This window comes from Heloderma suspectum, chromosome 14, assembly GCF_057233095.1.
Source record: "Heloderma suspectum isolate Gila_16-S chromosome 14, 16-S_ref, whole genome shotgun sequence".
NCBI classification, from domain to species: Eukaryota; Metazoa; Chordata; class Lepidosauria; order Squamata; family Helodermatidae; genus Heloderma; species Heloderma suspectum.
Window position 1 is genome coordinate 12,030,741 of NC_139471.1, and position 14,936 is coordinate 12,045,676.

General features: G+C 45.9%; 1 protein-coding gene across 3 annotated transcripts in view; it reads left to right on the forward strand.

Annotated features, from left to right (window-relative positions):
- The window catches only part of KCNT1 (potassium sodium-activated channel subfamily T member 1), a 187,997-nt gene extending 182,381 nt beyond the window's left edge, over positions 1-5,616 (forward strand). For all 3 annotated transcript variants that reach the window (XM_084821145.1, XM_084821144.1, XM_084821143.1), the window contains 2 exons: positions 2,685-2,769; positions 5,496-5,616. In XM_084821145.1, the coding sequence (XP_084677271.1) occupies positions 2,685-2,769; positions 5,496-5,616 (206 nt within the window). The remainder of the gene's footprint in view (positions 1-2,684; positions 2,770-5,495) is intronic.
- Positions 5,617-14,936: the final 9,320 nt, after the last annotated feature.

The window sequence follows — 14,936 nt, forward strand, 5'->3', positions numbered from 1 at the left end:
CAATTTGTAAAAAAAATACACCAGCATTACAAAGAATACGGCATGATAAAAACAGTCTAAATTTGTTTAACACGCAGACGTTAAAACAATGTAAACAGCTAAAAACAGTTTAAGTAAAACAATAGTTCCCCTAACGGACCTGTTCAAAACAGCAGACATAGATGCCCCATCATAAGCCATTAAATACCTGGGAGCAGAGAGCGGTCTTTACCTGGTGCCTAAAAGATGACAGTGTCAGCACCAGGCAGGCAGGGGGCCACCACTGAGAAGGCCTTCTCCCTTGTTGCCACCTTCTGAGCCTCACTTGGAGGTAGCACTCAGAGGAAGGCCTCAGATCATGGAGTCTGGGTATGTTCAGGTCAGGAGAGGTGTTCCATCAGGTACTGCGGTCCTGAGGATTAAAACCAGCCTTTGGGCCACACTAATGATCAGTGCCACATGGGCTTCGAAGGCAGCAGGAGCGAGAGGGGTGAGCCTGATTGAATCCTCATCTGCACTATTCTCTGCAAGTGCAAGAATCAAACCCAGCACCACACAAGGCGTCCTCAAAGAGTTGCCAAGGCCCAAGAATGCTGAAGGCTCCCCACCGATGATGCCTGCCCCATAGCCCCATTTCCAGACACCATCTTGGCTGCCCTCCCAATGCCACGAACGCTAGGTCATTCTGGAGCACTGGGGGAGTGGAAGGTGGTCCCCACAGTGTTATTTGGGGGAGGGGAAAGATAGCCACCACCAAAACACAAGGCAGTCACCATGTTTTTGTAGTAGCGGCCATCTTCCAGTGCCCTGGAAAGATACAACTTCCAGGACATGGGAGAGGGGGCAAATGCAAGATGCCAGAAGCGACACAGCACTGACATTCAAAAGGGCCACCAGACAGGTGTTAAGGGTAGGAGAGGGGATCCCCGATAGGAGAGGGCCCACCGGATGGCACTGTGCCACAGGCCTCCCGAATCCTGAGCTGGCCCTGCTGAGAATGAGTTGTGTCCGGAATTTTTAATTTAAAAAAATCATTTTACTATATGGGTCCTAGCAGCACCAGCCCTGTCAAAAGCCTTGCAGCAACCTAGACAGCATAGCCTCCACCAACCCGTTATCTTTTTATCTTCTTTGCAAGCTTTCCATCCCGTTCAGAATGCACCTTTCGGGGGAGCATGTCCGCCCCATGTCTTGCGTGTCTGAGAGCAACCAAATACATAAGATTTTTTTTTTTTTTTAAGCTTGCTGGGGGAAGATTATAGGAGGACGGGGAAGACAAAAAGAAGCCTTTCTCCTTCATCATGCGTTGCCTGCAGACCCCCTCCCCCAAAGTGCCACAAGGTTCCTGTTCAAGGCTGGTGGGAGCTCTGAAAAGATACACCACCACCTGTTGTTGTGGGTCCCCCATTTATCTTTGCCTAAAATCTATTTTGATTTATCGATATAACAGGAACCCTATTCGCTGGAATGGTTTTGTGCAAAAATGGCCCAGATCTAGGGAAAGACACGTGTCTGCTAGGAATCAGCAGTGGTTAGGATGGTGGCGAACGGTTAAAGGGGCGGATGGTATACAGGTGGAGGTAGCAACTGGCCGCCCACATTCTGGACAACAGAGACATCTCACTTAGTCTTAAGCATAGGCTGCCTTTACACTAATGAAAAACCCGCAGTCCTCCCATTGAGGAGCTTTTTCACATTTACAGCAGGCTCCCCGATGGCGACCATGTGATTGCTGAGAGGGGAAGCTTTTAATTTTCGAGGTTCCATAGAGAGCAATGATACAGCGCCATCTCGTGGCTGTTTTAATAGCACAGCATCCCGACTTCAATAGATAGTTTGTTATTTCTGGATCTTTTTGAGATGGAAAAACCAGGAAATACCTCTGGATGTGCCCTGGAGGTTGACAATGTCATGAAAAGGACCCACAGACATTCATGAGTGAGCAGTCTCAATAGAAGGATAAAAGCTCCATGTGAAGAAGCCCATAGCCTCTGATTGCAAAGATCCTCCTCACCCACCTTGTGCGCCTCCCAGGAGGTCTTTGAAAGTTGTCCATTGGTGTGTCTGTCCAGACCTTCACACATGGAATTGCTGGATAGAACCAGTGGGTGCGTCTGTGTGCACCCATCACAAAGGGGCCACCTTAGATAATAATGCCATAGCAACCATTGGACAAAACGTTTCCATTTGAAAGAAGAATGTGTCTCCGTCTTATGAACTAGTACAAACAGTTCCACTCATGCAGCTGTGATACATCGATGTCCTTCCTTCCATGATCCCTTTTTTGGGGCGTCCATGCTTCTGTCATTGCGGAGCACCACCTCTCAGGGGGAACACCAGTTTCTCAGACCTGGGTTTTGAAACTGATCACATCCATTCCTTTGGGGGGAGGGGGGGTCACCATTAAGCCACGCTCGCACCATTCTGAGTGGATTCCATGTGGCGTGTTTTGTGCTAAAAGCAACTACGAAACTGAGGCCTAACCTGAACATGGCTACCTCTGCATGCCTGGGGTACATCTGAGGGGTCCCATTGAACACTTTTCTGGGGTAGATGGTAGCAATGGCTTTCATTTGTGATTATGATTTTGAGAGAGAGAGAGAGAGAGAGAGAGAGTTCAATGGCCCCAAAGGTTTGCCATTCTTTAGCTAGCATCTGCTGTTTTACCTGGCCACGTTATCAGGCATCCATGTCTTTTCTTGCAGATGAAATGAATGACCACCAGAACACGTTGTCCTACGTCCTCATCAACCCTCCTCCTGATACGCGGCTGGAACTCAATGACATCGTGTATGTACAACACTGACAGAGGATTTTCCTGAGCCAAGTCAGTATAGTGTGTGGATGGACCAAAATCAAATTGGCCAGCAGAATGAGAAAGGAGATTCTCTATGTCTAGCTATATATGAGCTGGGCATAGGATGAAGAATAAGTATCACATATCAGACAGGTGGTTTGTTCGTTTGTTTTCTTTTTTTAGTGCTGCCTTTTTTCTAGTTGGAGGCCAGAGGGACCAGCTTTAAGGCCCCAATTCCAGTTGGTGTAGGTTGAGCGGAAATTTTTCCTCCGGACTAGGTAGCCCAGTTCCTTTCCCAAAGGGTCAAAGAGTGGAATCTCAAGCATTAGTTGCAGTAGGATAGGCTTCCCTGACCTGGTTCCCTCCAGATGTGTTGGAATACAGATCCCAACATCCACAGCTCACATGGCATGGAGGAAACCAGGTTGGGGAAAGCTGCAGTAGGGCATAGGGTGAGTAAGTGGCTGTGTGCAGGAATGTATGCGTTCATCAGCAGCACAGCACAACAGAGGCAGCATCAGGAAGCATGCATATGATCATACCAAATGTGCTTTTCCGGAAGTGATGTATCAATGCGCACATATGTGTCATTAATAAAGGAGGGGGAAAGATGCAGATGAATTGAATGACCTCAGTGGGAAGTATATATATTGAAGGAATATTTGCAATCTGATGCGGAGTTGGAATGGGATGCATTTAGCGCTGGGAAAAGGAGAACTTGAGCCAAATTGAACATGATAGGATTTCCCCAGCCCTAGTCAAGAGTACTGAATACAAGAAGGTTTGGTGGACCAAACTCCCTACGTCATGGGGGTAATCCATGCATCCTTCCTCACAATTTCAAAATCACCACCTCGACTTTATCCATGGAATGCGTTCAGCAAATAACAGACCGGCACATAAATTAGCCCCAAAGTGAGGCATTTGGGCAGCTTACAGCGAGGGTGGGCAGAAGTAGTTTGAGATCTCCTGGCAGAGTTCTGGGTCGTGGTAGAGCAGCAAGGATTTCTGTTTGTTCGTTGCATTTATATCCCATCTTTCCCCCAAGGACTCCAAGGTGGCATACAAGATCCCCCTCCTCTCCATTGTTAGGTAGGTTAGGCTGAGAGTCAGTGACTGGCCCAAAGTCATCCAGGGGCATCCATGACCACCTGTGCTCTTGACCCCTGCCTTTGGGGGCTGATTACATCCAGTAGATCTGGCCTGAGGACCTAGATCGAGGGAAGTGATCAACATGTCTTTGAGCAATGGGCAACTACCAATCTCTTTAAAAGAGATGGTGGTTCAGCCGCTCTTGAAGAAGCTGAGTTTAGATCCAGAGGACTTTAATCATTTTATACCAGTGGCCAATCTTACGTTTTGGAGCAAGGTGATTGAGCAAGTGATTGCCGGCCAACTTCAGGTACTTCTGGATGATACTGATGATCTGGACCCATTCTGATTGGGTTTTAGGCCTGGTTTTGGGGTGGAGACTGCCTTGGTTGCCAGGAGAAAGACAGGGAAAATGTCTTCTTGTTGTGGTCCTAGACTTCTCAGCGGCTTTCAGTACCATCCACCCTGGTAGCCTTCTGAGGAGGCTGAATGAATTGGGGGTTGGAGGCATTGTTTTACAGTGGTTCCGCTCCTGCTTGGACAACCAGTTGTAAAAGGTCCTGCTTGGGGGACTACAGTTCTGCCTCATGGAGACTCAGTTGTGGCTCCAGGCTCTATTTTGTCCCCCATGCTTTTTAACACTCACAGGAAATCACTGGGAAACATTGTCTGGAGACTTGAAGGTTTGAGGTCTACAGAGGCAGGGAAAAGAAAAAGGTCAGGCTTAGAACCAGTCTACCTGAAGGAGCGCCTTCTCCCATAGGTTCCTGCCCGATAGTTAAGATCATCTTGTGCTGCTGCTCATAATGATGTGATGGATGGCTACCAGGGAAAGAGCCTTCTCTGCAGTGGCCCCAGTGTCTGTGGAAATGGAATGCCTTTCCCAGGGAGATCTGCCTGGCATCTTCACAGTATATGTTTAAATGGCAGGTTAAGACCTTCCTCTTCCAACAGGCATTTAATCTTTTAACCTATTGCTTGATTATTATTTTACTGCTGGCTCCTCAAAGTTTAAAATATGTATAAATGTTTTAATGTTTAATATTGTATTAATTGGTTACTTTTATTTCTGTAATTTTTGTTACTTTGTTTTTGTTATTGTTTGGTTTTATATTTGTATACCATCCCAAGGGCATTTGCCAATTGGACAGTATACAAATCTAACAACACTAAATTAATCGCTGAGTGGAGACTAGAACCCGGATCTTCCAAGACCCAGTCGAACGCTCTAACCACCACACCACACTGACTCTCAGTGTGACTCCCAAACATTTTACACAGCCTTTTCCATCCCTGGACTGTGACTCCCATCCTCCCCAGCAAGCATGATTGTGGATGGTGGGAGCTGTGGTCCAACAGCGTTTAGGGATCCAACTTTGGGCAAGGCTGGTTTAACAATAACAATGCAACTCAGCTTCCCCCAGCCTAAATTATACTGCTGACATGACTAAAGCTTGGTTTAGCCAGTAGGTTGTTGTCGACTGGACTGTGAACTCCATTCAGTTCTGGGAGTCAGAATCAAAGAAACCTGAGCCCAGGAATTTGTTTTGAAGTGCATTTCTTTTGCACCAGGCTCTGGTTGTCAGATCTTGGGATTCAAATAAAAAACTTCTTCATTTCTACCCAGGTATTTAATACGGCCTGATCCCTTAGCTCACGTGGAAAACGAAACTCACAGTCGAAAGAACAGCTGCAGTAAGAAGCTGGACCCTTGTAACCCTGAAACGAGAGACGAGACGCAACTCTGAGCAGCTCCGTCCATTTGCATGGAATGCATTGCCTTCCCTTCCCATTCATGCATGGAACTATAACAGAATTAATGGTAAACTATGTGCTGAAAGGGAGGAACAGTTTTCTGAGGAGACTTCAGATGAACCTTCAGTCAAAAATGCTTGCAAAGATGACCACTCAGTTGGGATCCTGAGTTTGGGGCTCTGAGAAACATCACCTTCCCAACCTCGCTTCGTGTCTCTTGAAAGAGACTCTGATGGCAGGACTGACGAGGTTCAGAATGAAAAGACACTTGATCCAATCGAAGACTGGATGGTTCCTACAAACCTTGGTTTTCACTGGTTTTTTGTTTGTTCGTTTTCGAGGGATGGGTGGGACGGATAAAAACGTTCCACAGCTAGTGGAAATATCTTCATGGGCATAGACTGGAGGGCTCACACGTCCAGAGGAAAGACCGTGCTGCGTCAGAAGCCTCATTTATTGAATCCAGAAGTGAGGTCACATTCAACAAAGCAGAAGACCAGCAAGATCCATGAGGCATTCTTGTGGCCATCACTTGTTCTTGCTAAGGCTCTGATTCTCTTGACATGGATTTGCAGTGTGTGTGTGTGTGTGTGTGTGTGTGTGTGTGTGTGTGTTGCCACCTTCTCTCAGAGGAAATCTGGAAGACCTAAGAGATCATAAGTGTTCAAAGCTGCCAAAAGAGCTGGCCATCAACAATGCTACCAGACTCAAGGGGTCCCCTCGGGTAAAAACTGGTGGATGGGCACTGTCAAGTCATGGGGAATCTTGGCTAAATATCTTTCTGGAGTGCCATCCTCTGTAGGTTAGGAACACAGCTCTGTCAGCACAGGTCTACCACTCGCATCCTGGAAACGAATCAAATGTGACGGGTCGTGACAGGCATTCATCTAGCAGGAATCTTGTCAAAGCTGAGCCAGAAGTTTGTGAGTAAGCTTACTCAACTCAAAAGTGGTGTGTGTGTGAAAGGTTCTATACACCACTGCCCCCTACTCACCTCTTCCACTGCCAACACATTTTTTATGGTCCTGCGAGCACTGGCAATCATGCTTCCTAGCCTTGCTGGCTGCAATTAGGGATGTTGAAGGAATTTGGTTGGGGGGTGGAGCTCGATAAGCTTTTGTAGGCTTGGCCCCCCAGACTCCATTCCCTCTTCTGCCAGCTGGCCCAACTCGGGTGGTGGAATTTCTGTATACAAAATTTGCATTAAAAAACATTTGCACTAATTATGGCGTAAATGGCAGGAATTACGGCTGTAAATCGTGCAAATTATGTCTGCAAATTGTGCAGTTTACAGCCATAAGTGGTGCACATTATGCACATTTGTGCAATGTACAGCCGAAAATCTCTCAGATGGCACAAATTGTAACTGTAATTTGTTCAAATCTCTATTTGCGCAAATTGCAGCAACGACACCCCCCGCCCCCATGTATTAAAAGGCCCTGGAACTCATGGCTCGCCTGGCAAAAGCAAGCCGGGTTGGGCACATCACAGCAGTCCAGCAAGCTCCTAAAGGGTCAGATTTCCCGGCCACTGACATTGCTGGGTACAATTTCTTTTCTTTTTAAATTACCCACAGATCACCCATCTGGGGGCAGGAAATCAATGCTCTCACTCTGATTTGGTTTCATGTAGCCACGGAAATTTGGCTGTTTCGTGATGTCTCAAGCAAAATCACAATGAGGCTCATGCTTCCTGCCCACATTCCAGTGACTTGCGGGTAAGATCATTTTAAAATATGCCCAACAGCGCCTGAGAGCATAGTGGCTGCTGCCACAGGGACCAGGTAAGCAGAGGAAACTTCACAGGACCTCTGGAAAATTATAGACATGCCCCCAGCCTACAAAAAACAATAATCTGTAATTAAGTCAGAGGGCTGACTTTGTGTAGCCATAGCTTTGTTTTCCTTCTTGAAACACAGAGTTCTTGAATGTGGTCTGTGTCTGCTCACAGAATCCTAGACTTGGAAGGCGCCTTGGAGGCATTCTAGTCCAACCCTCCCTGCTCAATGCAGGAAATCCAGAGCTACATCGTCCCCAACAGATGGCTGTCCAGCTTTTGCTTGAAGACTTCCAACAAGGGAGAACATGAGATTTTCTAGATGTGGCTTTTTAACATGCTACCTACCACTGTTTTTGCTTTTGAAATGTGCGGGGGATTTTGATGGGTTCTCTACACGGTCTTTTTTCTTTTTTTCTTTTGCTGCATATTGCTATGTACCAATATCTACCACTTACACTGGTGGGCAGAGCCTGGCATGATCTTCCAAGATATCAAGAGCGTTGCCTGCCCACTGTCAAGCCTCCCCACCCCCCTCTGCCCATGGAATAATCCCTCCCTCCCTTTCTCTCCATGCATCTCTTTGGGCATGTTTCCTCGCACACAGTTCCTGCATGTGTGCAATTTAAAAAAATATATATATTATTTTTTTACTGGCATGCTGCTCTTGCACAACTTCAAAAGTTCAGCTACAATGGTGGATGGTGTCAGTTTGGTTTTGCAATCTCACAAAATACCATATTTTCCCCTTTCTGAAAAAAACAGGAAAGCAGTTGGATACAACAAGAGAAACACAGGAGGATGACAATGACACATCCATGAATGTCATGAGAAATACACAATAAAAGCCTCATCTAGAAAAGCTCCACATCTACATCTTGGCATCACTACAGATACTTAAGAGCTTTTGTACATGAGGCATTTCTAGTGCACTCATCATTCCCTACTTATGGTTGTTTATGGGTTCTTTGGACAACGTCGTGAGAACCCTCCAGTTTCACTTCTGTTTGTAAATTCTTTCCACACATTTTTTTAGTCCAGCGAAAATGAGGTATTATTTTTGATGGTGACAGAAATGCTATTTCTGCTTGTGTATTTGCACTATTCCACAGTGCCACCTAGAGGTTATATAGCAGAAAAGCAGGAAAGGAAACACCCTTTGCATAGTGCTCGGATCTCAATTCTGCAACGAACCCAAAAGCAGATTGGATGGATTAACAGCCTTGTGTAAAAAAAAGTACTAACACTACTTTTCATAAGAAGGCAAGACACAGTTTGAAGGGATTTCAAAAACAATTTGTCATCTGTACTTTCTGTGAAATCTGTCAAGGAATAGTTTTCCATTACCTCTATAGTCAGCTTCCGTTTGTTTTTGGAAGGAGTGAGGCAATTCATTCTGATCTGATAAATATCATAGCATGTCACCATTCACAAAATACAAGGGGTTAGATCCAGATTGAGTCATACCCAGAGTAAACCCACTGAAATCAATGGGACTTAATTTGGTGATGACTAACTGATGTCCCATTTATTTCAATGGGTCTGCTCTAAGCATGATTACATCTGTATCCAATCCAAGGTCTGTCTCAAAGGAGACTTCTGATTTCTCACCCTTTCCCTAGCAGAGGGCAAGAATGATGCCAGTAAACTGGATGTGAGAAAGTAGAAGAGAGAAATCCATCCCCACTCCCCAAAAAGAAAAAAAATGGGAAAAGAGAGAAAGCATCCCTCATTAAAATACAAGTTTGTCTTTAGACCACTTCACACATGACCTTTCGAGGTATAGTCCTGTGAGGTTTGTGTACACCTTAAAGGGAACGCAATGAAACACTTATTTGCAAAACCCACATTTCGTGCCATGTAACCATCCCACATTGCTATAATGGGATGCACCTCTGTCCCTGTCGCACACCCACTAGCTGGCAAGCCAATGAGATTAAAGGACAGTAAGTCCAAAGGAGTACAATGGTGGCAAAATGCAGCAGGAGTCGGGGAATTTGAATGTGCCAACAAATAATCATGTTTTAGAGATATGCCCAACTGAATTCAATAGGATTTACTTCTGCATATGAATGCGTAGGATTGTGTTTCTTTTAACACACTCAGGGAACAATCCTATGGACGCTAGTCAGCGGCTAGACAGCCACAGGATATGTTGGTTTCCAGGAACCGACCTTGGAGCCCACGCTCCAAGGTCGGTTCCCAGAGAACCGACCTCCTCCCGCTTCCACGCTGCTTCGCAGGCAGCTCAGAACACCCCGCGCTCCGCACTCAGAAGAAGAGCACAGAGCAGCCAAAATGGGGCATTCCAGGGGGTGTTCCAGGGTGGAGAAGGTAGAAATGCCAGTACGACACATCCTATGTGTCGTCCAGCAGACTCCTCCCCCGCTCCACCTTCCTGCGGCTAGACAGCCGAAATCAGCTATCTAGCCATGAATGCAGGGCAGCTGAAGTGTGGAGGGGACAATCCCCTCCGCCCTTCTCCTGTCCTGCATTGGATAGGTGGTTGCCTCCGAGTTCAGAGGCGGCTGCCTATCCGCATAGGATTGCGCCCTTAGGGTGCAATCCTATGGCCGTCTAGCTGCTGACTAGTGGCCATAGGATTGCACCCTAAGCCCACGCTCCGAGTTCGGTTCCCAGAAAACCCCCTCCCCCACTGCCTCATAGGCAGCGCACATTGTCCCCTGGCTCCGCGCTTGTAAGAGTAGCAAGAAGCAGGGCAAAAGGGGGCGGTCCCGAGGCAGGGAGGGGCAGGGAGGGGAGGGGCGGGGAATGCGTACGTGCTTGTACCACGCTTCCTAGGTGTCTTCCGGCCTCCTCACCCCACGCACCGAGGTCCTGCGGCTAGACAGCTGAAATCGGCCGTCTAGCCACAAATGCAAGGCAGCTGGGGCACGGAGAAGACAATCCCCTCTGCATTCCTCCCGCTGTGCATTGGATAGGTGGCCGCCTCCAAGTTCGGAGGAGGACGCCTCTCCACATATGATTGCTCTCTTAGGGTGCAATCCTATGCATCTTTAGACAGAAAAAGGCCCCACAACTCCCAGCATTCCCCAGCCAGCATGTGTTAAGTGTGGACTTGGCTAAGATTATGGTGCAAATGAGTTACTATGCTCCTTCCAGGATTCCTATTTTTTAGTTTCATTGTAATGTCTATATCACTGAACATTGTCACCTTCTGTTAAAGGGCTGTATGGCCCTGGTCCTGAGATGGTGGTTAGTCTTAGATAGAGATGTAAAATTTCTGCAAATTTTGAGGCCATGGGAAAGAACTGGTTTTTTTCTGGGTTTTTTTTTTAGAAAAGTTGGACATTTTGAAAAAATTGAAAAATAGCAATAAGTATTTCTTTAGAGCTCTTTACAGATCTGAAGTCACTTTGTTGCTTTAAGAAAGTCTTCCCCAACCTGGTGCCCTCCAGATATTTTGGACATCAGCTCCCAGCCTCCGGCAGCGTGGCCAATAGTCAGGAATGCTGGGCATTGTAGTCCAAAACATCTGGAGGGCACTGGATTGGGGAAGGCTGTTTTAGGAACATAAAACAGACTTTATGTTCCTAAAGTCATTTTATGTATGACTTAGTTTGCTCATAAAATTATAATTATATTTTAAAACTTTAAAAAGTTAACTCATTTAGTAAATTTGTAATTCTTGTCTGAATAGATTAGGAATTCATTAAATGACTGCTACAGCATCAGAAACACAGGACTCTAGAACAAAACCCAAGCTGTCAAGAATGCACACTTAATGTCAAGAATGCACAATGGTGACTCTACTCACACATTGGGAAACTGAGCATAAATGTCTATCAGTGAAATATACTTTAGATAAATAATTTTAATAAGGAATGAAAGAACTAACTGTGCTGGGAATCTTACAGAGAGGATTAAAAAATACTTTCCCCCATGGCTTCATTATTTCCAGACATTTTACATCTCTATTCTTTCTAGGGATGTACGAAAGGGACTTACCTTGTCCCGCAGCTTTTTTCGCGGTGGGAGGGAGGCGCTTCGCTTCTCCACCCGAAGTTCATGCGAGCGGGGGGTGTCTTCCCGCCTCGCCCGGCTGAAATTCAGGCTGGGGGGGAGGCTTCCCGCCTCGCCCCCGGCTGAAATTCAGGCCTGGGAGAAGCGCCCCGTCTCCCCGGCCGCGAACTTCAACAGAAAAGTAAAAAAAAAAAAAAACACGGCCCGTGATAAGCTATGTAATGATTTACGTAGCCTATCACGGCTAGATCTGCAAAGTCAGCCGTGATAGGCTACGTTAATCGTCACGTAGCCTATCACGGGTGACTTAAAAAAAAGCGCGTACGCAAATGGCGGCCCCCATAGGGAGCCAGCATTCACGTTCCTTATTTGGTCGCTGTAGTCTATGTAAAGATTTACGTAGACTACGGCGAAAATAAGGGCAACACAAATAGCGTTGCCCTTATTTTCGCCGTAGTCTACGTAATCTTTACGTAGACTACAGCAACCAAATAAGGAACGCGAATGGCGGCTCCCTATGGGGGCCGCCATTTGCGTACGCGCTTTTTTTTTTTTTTTAAGTCACCCGTGATAGGCTACGTGACGATTTAGGTAACCTATCACGGCTGACTTTGCAAATCTAGCCGTGATAGGCTACGTTAATCGTCACGTAGCCTATCACAGGAGCGTTTTTTTTTTTTTACTTTTCTTGGAATGGCGGCGGCGGCAGCCGGTCAAAAGACCGGCTGCCACCCCCGCCCCTGTCGAAGCCCTGCCGAACCGCCACTGCGACCCGCCACCGGGAGTAACATTTGGGAAAGGTAAGTCCCATCCCAGGGGGGGGGCGGGGGGGGAGAATTTCTCCCCGAAACTACTTCGGGGGGCCAAATACGTCGGCACTCGGCCCCCCGAAGTTTCGGCGAGAAATTCTCTGTCACTCCTAATTCTTTCTATAAAAGTGTTCTTGCTACATAGTATTTAGAAATCATGGGGGTGGGAGTAAAGGCTGGGTAACAATATATAGACACCGTGTCTTAAATTCTAAAAGAAAATATTTCATAATCCAAAGCTGTTCACTTTTTTGGGGAAAAAAACAAAAATGGTCCTCGGAAAAAAATGGGAAAAAACAGGTTTTTCCCCTACTTTTTCCAGGTTCTTTTCTGGGTTGTTACACCTCTAGTCTTAAGTAAAATGGTCATGGCAGGTGCCAGTTAGCGCAATCTCGCCTCATGTCTTTGGCATAGAATCATAGAATAGTAGGGTTGGAAGGGGCCTACAAGGCCATCGTGTCCAACCCCTGATCCTAAATGGGATTTGCATAGAGCATAATAAGGATTCCTGATGCTGTAAATACCTGCCCAAATATGGAAGCATTTTTTAACCTCACCACACAACTGATCCATTGTTATTATAACTGCATCAAAACTGGAAGTGCCAGAAGGCTATGATCTCGAGGAACCAGCGAGGTATTCGCCAACGTTTGGCATCACTTCTAATGCCCTGTGCCAGCCACTAGCCGCACATGCAGGCGCTCAAGTTTGCCCAGGGACATGCTGCCCCCACGTTCCCACTCACCTGGACAACAGAGGCATCTCTCCAGAAGCATTCCTGTTGGGTGGATGGTGTTTCCCCACGGAAACAACCATGGGCAAAATGGAAACACAATCAGAGCCCCTATCCGCTTTGGACAGGGGCGGGTTGAAGGGGAGAGGGGGCAAAAGTGTATCTTGTTGCGCAAACCAAACGTGGTCACAACTGCTCATGTTCCGTAATCACATTAGGGGCTTGCTTGTAGATTAAGGGTTTCACAGTCATGGAGCACAGATGATCCAGCATGGTCAGGGCCTTGTGTACAAAAGCACAGAGAGGGGGAGAGAGAGATGTACAGTTGAAATGTGGAATATTCCATTGGACTGTCACTTGATGACATTTTATTTCAGGACTGTCACTTGAGATTGTTACTTGATGACATTTTATTTCAGTGGGCCCACAGGCACCACCCTATTTATGTCCCTCCAACCTCTGGCCCCACTGCTAACAAACATCTGCTCCCACTCGCTGCCATATTACTCACCAACCAGGCAGGCTCTGAACAACCAGGTTTTCTGGGGCGGGGGGTGGGGGACATTTGAATGGGAGTAGAGCTGAATGCTGCTCCCATTCAGAAATGCCACCATCACCCACCTGGGAAATTTGTCAGGGGAGGGCTACTGAGGTGTCAGGCTGGCTGCCACAACGGGCAGCAAAGTTCTGAATGGGAGCCGAGCTGGCGCTCCACTCCGCTCAGATGCCAGGTCAGACACTGTATTGGATGAAACCTAAGATTGTGGGTTGGCAACATGGAGCCAAGTGGTTTAGCTCCTTCAAAAGGGCTGCTGCCCACTAGGAAAACTTGTCCGTGTCAAAGGACCAGCAGGGATGGGAAGCAGATGGGCCCTTCCGGCCCCCTGGTAGCTGCCCGAACATGCTGACCTCTTGACCCTGGCGCTGTTAGATTTTCCTCACGAGTGGAACTGAAGACAAGCTGTTTATAACACCATGATTAAAATCTGGTAGAGTCCTGTCAGAGTTAGAAAGTTGTTCTGTGGATGTGATCCACATATGGCCCATCGCCAACCTATAGGAAGAGTGTTGCCTGGAATATATTCTTACCGTGTTCAGACATACACATTCTTTTTGCTCCATTTCTCATTCTGTGGGACCAACATGACTACAGAAAGTCAAATTCATTAAGCCCCCCGCTCCATTTGATGAAATAAAACAAGAGCGTTTACATCTCAGTTCATTGGTGGTTTCCGTTTGTTCTATCAATCTTTATATAAAGCGACGCTTGTGTAACACCTTACCTTACACATTTCTACAGTGTTAATTTACATCTTAATGAGGTATAAAATGATCTAAGCAATGTATTTAGATACAGTTGATAGACTACTGAGATAAAATGCTTACTTTTTCTATTTCCTTCGAACTGACGACATATGTAAAATAAATATTTTATTTTTGTAACAGTCCTACCAAGTGGACATATCGAAATGGGAGACTATTTATCTATAACACGTTCTGTCAAGAAAAATGCACCATCCCTCATTTTGATGTTATTTTATTGATATGAGCAATTTGATCCATTCATAAAATGAAATACAGTTTTAGTACACCCAAAAAGTCCATATACCTGCAGTGTATATAAAGAATTCAATTCATAGGCCTGCATCAGAAATAGAAGCTCTTGGTCCTAACAAATTTTTTGTCAGACTGCAGAGATAGTTGGTGTTTTTTTGTTTATTTGTTCATTTTTAAAAAATGTATTTGAACAAAAAACATGTTGGCAATAAAGAAAAAAATCCCATTCAAAATTCTTTGAATTTTTAAACTCTAAATTGCAGCATCATGAATGTTTTCATTCAGGGTTTTTTTTAAAAAAAGCAAATAATTTCTAATATTTTTCTGAAATTTAGAGGACATTTACAGATATCCCTTCGTTATATGATTAATGTATATTACTTTGCTTACTTCAAAATATTGCAAGCCAGTCCTTTTGCCTTTGGGGACACCCCTACTGAATGGACACTGGACG